Genomic DNA, 10,961 nt, shown 5'->3' with positions numbered 1-10,961 from the left:
ATCATAAGTACACTTCAGATAAGCACTCAGTATACTTACCATCGCAAGTAAAGCTTTGCGTCATTACGCTCCTTGGCGGCGCATGTAACTACACCGGTCTTTAGAAACCCGTGTAAAAACACTAAGTGCAATTTGCTATCCCAAGTAAATATCCTTGCCAAATTTTGCAGGTCCATTTCAGACCGCAGAACACGTGTAGGCACGTGTGCAATGAACGGAGAATGGCCGCATACACAAAGCAATATTGACATAGAAGACACAGTGAACCATTGGATTTATCTCGTTTTATGCCGTTTAAGCATCCTTTGTGACATATGTCTGATAACATTTAGAAAAAAAGCAGCCAAAAAAAGTCACTATGGTGTGCGCCTAAATTTCAGAGGCCACAGCCGCCATTATCTGAGTTCATGCTAGGTGGCGCCACAATACCACGCCGCACCAAACACAAAGGCATCACCTAGGCGTGTTGCGGTGCCTTGTTAGCAAAGTTCATCAACTTGTATCTGAAATGGTGTTTGATAAGGAAGAGAACATATGACGGCGACACCGTGCGGAAAAAAAAGAACTTCATATCAAAGTTCTTGCGGTCGAAGATTTATGGGAAGTGCGTATAGTTATATATTTTTTTCAGTGTCTTACTTTCCTAGAGGCAACGAAACTTGTGAAGAGGAAGGTGTCATGACTCGTTCAGCAGTTCCTGGAGTACGCTGGCTTTAGTTATAACTATACACACAAAGGTAGGACAGGCTCAGAACAACGCAGGCAGCCCCCGGCAAGGCTAACCCTGTTTGTTGCAGACAAATAACAAATTTACTTACTGACTTCTGGTCCCGGCTCTAATGACGCTTGAAACAGAGAGCTAGAAAAAAATATTGTCTACCCTATCTCAAGAGTACCGTGTTACTTGACATTGCTTGCAATATTGTGTTCGGCTGGCCCACCAAGCCGAGCTTTGCCGTTCAAAAACATTACCTGTGATCCGTGCTTTAGTTGCTTGTCCATCCAGGTGCTCGAGCGGTGCGCCGTTCGGTAAGGTGCCGCTCTCAATTTGGCTACACACATTTGCAGAGAATATACGTTTGCCTCCGGATTCCTCGCTCAGTTTCAATCTTCCTAGCTCTGTGTTCGTACCTCACGGCTTCTTTTTAGTAACTGTGAACATCAGCGAAACAGTTCTGCGAAGATCTTCCTGATGAAAAGAATGAATTCATTTTTTTCAAGAAAAAACATTTCATTGTCATGGAATAAGTCTTGCTTGTGAAGCAAAGGCAAAAAGCAGAACTTGATTGACTGTGGGCTTCTTTTCTATTACCAATTCTTCGAGCATTGTGCACACTCTTTCACGCTATCACCAAAGGAGCAGTGTTGCAAGGCCCTTAAAATAATTTTATCACAGCATAGTAAACAAATCTCTCACACTGTAGCGATAAGTTCACTTTTGCTACTGTTAAACATCTGAAGCTCTCCGTGATTTCATTTCAAAGCGGGGCGCAAATTTAATCATACCGAAAAAAAGTAGACAGGGTGTCTGTGTAGTGCGCCTCCTTTTATAGCTATGTGCACCAACTGGCCCAACAAGAAGTACTCACCATGATTACTTATTTACAGCATTCATGTTTTTTTTAATTGTAAACTCCAAGCAAAAATATGTTTCATTTTGAGACACATTTCATGACCACAATCACAAAGAAGCTCTTGCCAGGCACCGAGTAAAAGTGCGAGTTTCTATGTTGCTGATTTCGGCAGATCACATAAACTTTTCTGTGCACTTCGCATCGTATTAAAACGAGGTTTCAGCTTGGTTTTTGTTGTAAATATCGCCTACCGCTTCATTGTGAGTTTCCAAGCACACACGATATGAATGGCGCCAATAAGTTTTTTTTTCCTTCATGATAGTACAATATCCTGCCCTGTCCCACTGAAATAATGGAGCGTTCTGAAAGGTACAGCTAGTGTCCGCAAAGCAGGGGTCGAATTCCGAAGTTACTTTTGCCATAAGAACTGCACGTCACTAGCAAGTCACGTTCACTATAACGTCATGTTCACTATCTCGATTGGGCGGTGCGTCATAGATGTGCCTGGGCAGTGCTAAGTAACACAGACAGAAGAATAGAGACGAAGGAAATATGAGATGCACTGCCTATTTCCTTTGTATTTCTTCTTTTGTCTGTGTTATGTCGCGCTGCTCCAGGCATAGCTATGAATCCGTACCAACTTGCCCACCTTTAAGTCTTTCTGCAATGTGACCGGTGCTTGTTGTAACGAACCGTACCGAACTGATATTAAGACGACGAATCATGGGACGGAGTTAATGAACCTGTCAAGAAACCAGCGGTGAGTGGTCAGGGTCCATATATCCAGAAGCGCGGTAGTGAAGGCACCGATCAACCACAAGCCCTTCGTTCATATAACATCTTTGGGTACTGTTTGATTCATGCCAACAGTAACCCTTAGCGCTCTGTCCGGGTTCATTGAGCTGGACACAGTGACATTCCCCTACGACTATGTATGCTTGGGGAAGTGATTGCCACTTTGCCTGGAAGTGTTCACCAGGTGGAGTCGCAGTCTTGTATCGTTCACCTCACTCTCATACGCTCGCCCATTTTGGCCCCGTACTGGCCACACAAGTGGATGCAAGCTAAATTCTTTTCAGTTAAGTAAGAAGTGAAGTGAAATGAAGTGAAGTTTATTTTTCTTTTTTGCTACAAAGGAGGAAGCCAGGGCTTAAGGCTGAAAAGCCTGACGAAAGCCTCAGCTCCCCTGTGCAGTTTCACATCATATAACACATAAGTGGAAATATAACAATATAAACAGAATATAAGAAAAGGTGCATGTGGAACAGACTGAATGTTTTGCGACCTCCCTGTGAAGCGTTTCGCAAACCAGAGACGTTTTGATTGTGCGAACGTCTTTATTTCGACCACGTGTCACGTGAAGAGTAACAAACAAGGGATGGTAATAAAGTACAGTGTCACAGTAAATAACTTATGCGTGTCGTCCGCCGAGCACCATGTTCATGATTTTCCGTCACCGAAACAACATAACCGAAGCTTTACTTTAACCTAGTGATGTGCTAGCATCAGTGATTAAGGCTGAAGTAATAATCAGGGTGCCAAGAATGACTGCTGAACTGGTTTTAAAGAGGAAGAAAAAAACGACTCCTTTCCTTATACAGCAAGGCGGTTCCTATAGCTTTGACCGTTGTTCCCCGTTCTCGATTGGCGATGGCTTGACATCAGCAGACGCCTTGCTCTTCTCAGAGTCGCCTTCGAAGAGGAACTTCTGCAGGTGCGAGACGGGTGCCTCCACGCACAAGTGCAGCGCTAACCCGAACACGACACTGAAGCAGTAGATTCCCATTGAGGTGCTGAGCTGCAATGTCAAAAAGGGGCCGAGGGGAGAGAACAGGTCATGTCATAAAGATATTTTAATCTCCCAGTCCTGTACTGAACTGTTCAAGAGTTCAGTGGTTACCGCATGTAACTTTACATGTATGTAACGAAATGTAGCAAAAACCTGTAATACTAATATCATTTATATATTTGAAACCGTACTACCCATGCGTCCTTGGTGTTGTTGTTTAGAGGTAAAAAAACCGTGACTCAATCTTGCATGTGTCGCTTGCACAAATGGCGCCATTGTCGCACCACGCATTAAGCAATCGGAGCTAAACTTAGTCTGCCTCTCGGCTCCCAGAAGGGCGTAGCTTGGTTGTACATTTGTCCATCTAAGCCGGAGTGGTCTCGTATAAGAGAGCTCACTCCAGCCATAGTAGGTATAATCCATTAAACTCAAACCCGTGCTCACTAGGAGGTATAATGCCTACAAGTGTGGGCAATTTGATGAAGAAATCACTCACTGTTACGGCTCCCTCAAGTTACGGCTTGAAGGATGCGTGATTTGTCGATTAGTCGCTATGGTCGCACAGCTTCAGGTGCTGGGGAAACTTGTTCGTACTCAAAACACTATGGTTGGGATGTCACTTGCCGAGTTAAAGTGACAATGTCACTCGTGCATAAGAATGCTAATAAAGAGCGGCGCACGTGCTTTCGGCATATTTCAAGTACTCGTGATTTTCTTGTCTTAACCACGTGAATAACACGTTGATTCCTAGCGGAAACTTATGTGTCAACGGTATATTCCTAAAATAACGTTCAACTTCATGTTGTTTTTCAGAGTAGCCAGTCACAACGCCAATAAAAGAACTCGATTATTCCTGTAACATGCACATAGAATTGAAGCAGTGCACAGTTTGTCGCATAGCAAAGATGGTGCATGGCCTAGCTTAAGCTTTACGCCTACTGAAAGCGCCCGATTTCGCCGAAACCTACCCTGGGAGAGGCCTTTTTTCATCAACTGCGTCTTTAGGCACTTATTAAGGCGCCAGTTCATGACACCCATTATGACGCTTGAAGCACTCGGATATCGTCGACACAAAAGGATTTACCGTCAAAGGAATCCTTTTGTCTACCTACTATTCTTCAATTGTCGACTGAGGAGACCAACGCCAAAAGCCGAAACCACACCATCGGTATAATAACTCTAAGAACATCTGCCTTCAGTATATTTGCTCCTCCAACGGGGAACCATGTGCCATTGGTGCTACCTTCTCTTTCCCTTCTTTTTGCAGTAGTACGGTTGTTTAGATCCTGTTAGCTCCAATTAGCTCCAACATCGCTAAGAAAGCTCGAAAGGCATACTGTATGTACACCTCTGCAGCTTTGATATTGTTAGAACTGTTTTTAAAGAATGGCGCGGTAAAAAAAAAACTCGTTTTCAGTGGCAGAATATACTTCCGCTAAGAAATATACAGTAGTAGACATCCTTGCATTTAGCCGGCGAAACATTTGACTTGATTAGATTTTTGCATGTCAGCAGTTCGCTCTGAGTGTGCAGGCGTTGCACATAAAATACAAAAATTGTTATTCTCTGCAGAATGTGTGTTCTCTTTGGCTTGTAGGCGACAAAATAGCTCTAGTACTCATCTATATGATTATACTGTTTGCTCACAGCTATAGCATGTACCTTAATTTCTTGGGACTGTACTCTTAGTCGCATTCATGATTTCTTCCCTACAAGTGGGATAACTTCCGTTGAGGCAAACCACTACTAAATATTTTCCCTTCTCAGTGAATTCACACGCACGCTGTTTTAAAATTCCGTGGCTGAGTTTATCAACCATGCACGAAATTGAGAAAAATAATATATGAGCCATAGCTTGCATAAGAGTCATCATACTTTAGAAATAAAATTTTACATTTATACAGTACAATAGCGTTCAAACGTTAAGAATGCCTTAAACTACAGCAATTGGCTTTGAACAAAGGGTATACCTGAAAAAACTCGCTCAGCTCGAAATTGGTCCTCATATTTCCTGTGCGAATGTAGAACACGGGTACGTGCGTAAGGTAGATGCAGAAAGTCAACCTTGACAGGGGCCGGAACGCCGTCCACGAGAAGAAGCTGTTGAACCATCCTGTGAGCAGAACCACCCCATCTGAGTTTTCAAACAACCACGAAAAATGGGAGCGAATGCATCACACCCTTCAAAGAAACTTTGCTAACTCTTGGAAAAACAGGAGTTTTTTTTTTTCTCTTAGCACTGAGCTTCAGGGACAGCATGTCCGTCGGTGTCGCGCGAAATTTTGTGTGCTCCTTGATACCTTCGGTTACATGGTACAAGCTTATTTCCGGCGTAAATGTAGGTAAGCAGAGAAGTCCGATTCCATTTCGTTGTATAACATGTTACTCATTACAGCGATAGACATAGGGAAGTCATCAATCTTCAGTACTAAATACGACGAATTTTCTTAATTATTCTTTTTTTCCAAACTTTACGTGTCAAGCACTCAAGCTGGTTTTATAGAGTTTATGCTTTACTCGAATGCTGTATATACATTTCCCATTCCATAGAAGGCACATTGTTAGATCAGCAGTAACAATTGGAACACGCTTTGTATTTTCGCCCTCGTTACGATGTCGAGCGCGACTTGCTTTGCACTGTGTTAAACCTATTGGATTCTAGACCATTTCCAGAGATGAAGGTTCTGGGACCTGGACCACATGCCTCGTAGGCTCCCAAACCAATGCAGGGGTTGCACAGCTTCTCAAATTCATTGTCCTCAGATATCCATTGTAGGCGTGATGGGCACCCCGGCGCGTGGGCCCTGCAAGGACTCCATTTCTTTTTGTTTCACTCATTCACTTCTTTTAATTGAAAATCATTATACAGTTAAAACCTGCGACGTCGGTGTTGTATCCGCTTTTGTAACATGGGCAATCCAGGAGACGCCGCATTCAGTTTAAGGCAGGAGTGGGCCGATCCTGATACCAGTGCACGACGTGTGTTCTCTACTACTGAAGAGTAACTGTATGCCTCGTACCATAACCTAATATGGTCATGTGGGTGTCTGCGGGCAGATACATATTTTCATATTGGGTGAGTATGATCCTATACAGAATTAATATGGTGGGCATAGGTGCATACAGGGCTCTTTCAATAGGGTTGCAAGTGTTTAATGCGATATCATTATGCACATCGAAGCTTGGCCTTCGTCAATGTGGTGAGGTATGTCCTCGGCCAACCAAGTGGCAGGGTAAGGGCAACAGAGCGGGGATGGAGGAGCGCAGTTGGTTTGAGACATAGACGCATGCTACTGGAGCAACGGTGGCTGTTTGGCAGCTTGAGGTTGGTACGCTGGATATCGAAATACTCTTCGCCACACAACGCTCTATGGAGGTGATCGTAATAGAGTGGGGGTGTAGATGCGTCGTGGTTTAATAGCAACAAACTAAAGGTGTTCGTTTTGTTATTATGTTCCCGTTGACCAACTGGGACGTTGTAGGGTCGTAAACAGCAGCAGATAGACAACAACACTAGGCAGCAGCTATAATGCCATAACTGACACTGACAGATGACTTTGAGGTAGGAGAAAACGTCATGGAGATGTCGATAGATAATCATTAAACTATAGGATATCATGCTATCACATTATAGCCACTCGAGCGAAGCATTACGACCTATGAGTTTTCTAGTTATCTCCTTAACCTCTTTCCTCCTATGTATGACAGCAAACTAGATGGGTGTCTGGTTGACCTCCCTACCTTTCTTTCTCTATGTCTTCTGTCTTTGCATCTCGTCAATGGCTCTTCCTGTTAATTGGAATAATTATCTCGAGAGCAAAATAAACCACAAGGCAACATGTCGCGGCGCCAGTGGTTTTTATGGATATTAAGTTTAACGCCTAAGGCACAGATTTTATGCTACTTGTCATAATGAAGTTCGGAAGTAATTCACGGATTATATGATAGTTGCCATGCGCGCAAATGCAAGAAAGTTTTCAATAAAGGTTCTTCATGTTAATGAAAATGTAAGGGGAAAATTTCTTATAGCTACTCAGCCGAAACAGACTTTCTTTTCGACCAAAGTTCTCACCTCATATCAAACGTTTCGAACATCATGCCATAAATGTTCACCATAAGTGTTCACCAAGGAAGCCAAGCCAGTTTTGGTCCTTTGCTAAAGCTAAAGACTGGTGCTCTTACAGGTTTTTCTGCAACCAGCTGTCGGACGTGGCTGACTGATGAATAGTGCTTGCTATAGATTGATTCATGGTTTTATCGCGATTAATTTTGTCATGGTATGAGATTAAGCTTAGTAAACATAACGAGGTGAGCAGGCCCGCTTACTTAGCTGCACTTGTCTAGACATATCTTCCGCGTTAAAGAATGTAGCTTTCACTGACTTCACAATTGTCTTCACTTTACACAAACTCCAGTTTACTAGGGAGGATATCCCATTCCCCCTTGTCACGCGTCTATATGTCCCCTTGCTTCACATGGCTCTTCTATATTTTCTACAGGCGACGCACTGAGACTTCCTGTTGTATTTAGCCTTTTTCTTTCAAGAAGAGGGAGGCGTTGGGCTCTTTGGGGTGACAGTTGCCAGCCAGCTCTTCCCTCTTCCTTCCACAATCATCTTCATGCTTGAAAACCAAATTATATAAATTATCTATCACAGCAGGAAATCGAACGCGCTTAATATCTGCGTACGCTGACAGCCCACACACTGAATGCAACAATGGAGGCCGCTATAGCTCTATCTGAAAGCAAACAAGGACAAGTTAACCTTCTTGTCAACGCGATCTATTTCACATCACCGTTTCCTGCTCGGCAGTATCGATGGCATTAGAGCATAACAAAAAATAAATGAAAAAAATCCGGAAGAAAACATCTCGAGATGAATGCCGACGTTAATACGATTAGCACGGAAGCAATGTACTGAAACATCGTATTGCCAATGCCGAAACGTGTATGCGGCCGGGCTTTTCTCTCGCTCTTCCTACTGCATACTCTGCGCCATCTAGCGCCACCGCCATAAAGTGCGCGCGTAGCGCGGGTTCCATTCCGCCGAGCGTCAAATCTAAAGAATCATTTTTTGCCATGGTAGAGCGGTACATACCCATTGGAACATACCTAGCTACCTAGGTTAACGTCAATGAGGGTCATTCAAGAGCGGCACAGACCACTCGGCACTGAGAATGCGCCAGTGCTCCAAGTGGCTTGAAAGAGGTTCATTGAAGTTCACCCATTGCCACATGCTCAGTGCCACGTCCCCAGTGGCCCACGTCAGCGTCCAGGGGCTCGGGGATGAAGGGGTACATACGTATACAGTGACATGTATCCATTAACCAAAGTTGATCCGATGGTTGGTTTCGAAAATAGTTCCCTCAGCACAGCAGCTCGATGCACTACCCATTCATCCAGATTAAGTGACCCAGGTTGGTGGGAAAACAGTTCGAGACATAGATAGGCAGATAGATAGCTAGACACACATTCTGCCCGCCGAAAGTGACCTAAGTACCCTAAGAATGCTAATCGTATTAAAATGGCTTTGCACCTTTCCTGGATGTTGTACGTACTAAATGCCCATCCCAGCTAGAAATCTTAATTGGGTCTGACCTTACTGTGAAAATTTAGTGAATGCATTCTTTTATTGCGATTAGCTTTCTTATGATACTGCACGCACTTTCCGGTATTTTTGTTGCTATCTACGTCCCTAACCATTTTACCGCCAAGTTGGGTCACTGTGTTATGCGTGGTCTAATGATCATCGGGTGCTGTGCTGAGGAAGCCATTTTCGAAACCCACTGTCGGACCAACTTCGGTCACTGAGTATGTTTCGTAAGTGCCGCATTTCAATTAACCTGTTTGACACCAACTTGGGCACTGGATATGTGCCGTTCTTCAATGAACCTCTTTGGTGGCAACTTGGGTAACTGGGTATGTACCAATTAGGATGTACTGCCTCTTCAATGACAAAACAAATTCCTGCACAGTTTCACCGGTGTTGGGTGGCATCGAACCCGCGTTGTATATATTCAGGCAATCTTGTCTGAATATATGTTCAGACACGCGTCACAGTGGCGCAACGTGTCCAGAGGGATGCGCGACAGTGGTTCCCGTCTGCATAGACGCCCCATACATGACGCGTCTCGGCGACGGCAATACGGTGTGCTACATTGCTTCAATGCTAATCGCATTAAGGTCTGCATTCGTCGAGAGATGGGTTCTGCCGGAACTTGTTTTTTTTTCCTTGAATACTTGTAACATTGAAATTGCTGCTGAACTTTCCATGCGGAGAGCCGCAATATTGTGACGCACCTCCACGGTTTGTGGCGCAGGCGTAGCATGGCCAGAGTAAACCCGCACTCCAGAGTAGCCGGTGGAACCCGCCATAGATAGCATTCACGGGGGCGCTGGGTAGCTTGCCTCCGTTCCACGGCACCGTCACGAACATCACGAACAACATGATAGCCAAAGACAGCATCCACTGGGCAGCCTGGAACCACTGGATACGACAGCCCCACGCAAAACAGAACATTCAAGACGACTAGTCGAAGGAAAAATTGTGGTGAGGTCTAGTTTGCGAACAGTCCAACATCGACTCAGGCAAGGTGTAGTTAATTAGAGAACCAGGGGAAGCACTAGGAAGAAACGCGCACACTTGGCTATTGATGCCGTAATCTGAAAGCAGCCATCTCCTCAAATAAAAAAAAACGAATACTTATCATACGTGCGACCCAAGCTCGAATACGCAGCATCCGTGTGGCATCCTTAGCAGGTCTATCTTCCTGCTGATGTGGAAGCCGCGCGAAATCGCGTGGCGCAGATTATCTCATCCCAATATTCTAGGCAAGTCAGTGTTACCGCTGTAAAACGCACTCTCCCTCTATCATCACTTGAATTGCGTTGAACAATTTCACGTTTGCGCCTTCTTCACTCATTTTATGATCCCACAGAATCACGACACGTGCTCCTAAACCCTCCCCTGAGAACATCTTCCCGTTTATCTCACAGTCAACCAAAAGCACGCCTCATAAGTCGAACAATAGCGATGGACAGCTCATCCCCCCTCCATACGCTATTACACTGTGGAATCCACTCCTTGATAACATTGCATCTTGCATGGACCGCTAAAAAGTTTGCGACATGCTCAAAAGCCATCGTCTTGCTACCACGGAAATGCCTTCGCCACAGCGTCAATATTTTCTTTTTTCCTTTTTTATTATTATGTTTTCTTTTGTGTGTTTAACGTACTACTTAGTTACTTGTGAAGTTCCAAAGTGTTCTTTAGCACTAATTGGTTTGCTAGCAGAGCTACATCTGTATTTTGACACATACTATACTGTTGTAATTTTCTATTTATATAGTCTATATTTGTATATACTGCGGTACTCCCCCCTACGTAATGCCCACCAGCGTGTTAGATGAAATAAATGAATAAATGAAATGAAATCTGCCTTGTGCGTTCACTCAGGAATTGGTGTCTCTGCGCAGCAACTGCATGCAGCTCTTCTACGTATACTATAGCGGAATCATACGGAACGGTCCTCACTTCCAGCGCTCTCCAGCCTCACGGCTCCAATGTTCGAGATAAACGAATATTCGAATTTCGAATA

General features: G+C 44.2%; 1 protein-coding gene across 1 annotated transcript; it reads right to left on the bottom strand.

Moving 5' to 3' along the window:
* Positions 1-2,761: 2,761 nt before the first annotated feature.
* On the bottom strand, positions 2,762-10,114 carry LOC125942082 (O-acyltransferase like protein-like). The gene is made up of 4 exons (XM_049660025.1): positions 10,076-10,114; positions 9,664-9,850; positions 5,334-5,476; positions 2,762-3,372 (listed from the first exon to the last, which is right to left on the bottom strand). Exons 1-4 carry the CDS (start codon positions 10,112-10,114, stop codon positions 3,187-3,189), a joined length of 555 nt encoding a protein of 184 aa, XP_049515982.1. The 3' UTR covers positions 2,762-3,186.
* Positions 10,115-10,961: the final 847 nt, after the last annotated feature.

Source organism: Dermacentor silvarum, chromosome 1 (assembly GCF_013339745.2).
Source record: "Dermacentor silvarum isolate Dsil-2018 chromosome 1, BIME_Dsil_1.4, whole genome shotgun sequence".
Taxonomy (NCBI): Eukaryota; Metazoa; Arthropoda; class Arachnida; order Ixodida; family Ixodidae; genus Dermacentor; species Dermacentor silvarum.
Note: the sequence above shows the minus strand (reverse complement) of the source record. Positions and strands in the feature narration are given on the sequence as shown.

What these genes read in the sequence shown, in the direction of transcription:
- LOC125942082 (XM_049660025.1), bottom strand. Translation starts at nt 10,114, where the DNA reads ATGCCACACGGATGCTGCGTATTCGAGCTTGGGTCGCAC. An exon ending in TATTCGAGCTTGGGTCGCAC is followed by an intron (nt 9,851 to 10,075) that starts GTATGATAAGTA and finishes TGTCGTATCCAG; the next exon opens with TGGTTCCAGGCTGCCCAGTG. An exon ending in AGCTGAGCGAGTTTTTTCAG is followed by an intron (nt 3,373 to 5,333) that starts GTATACCCTTTG and finishes TTGACATTGCAG; the next exon opens with CTCAGCACCTCAATGGGAAT.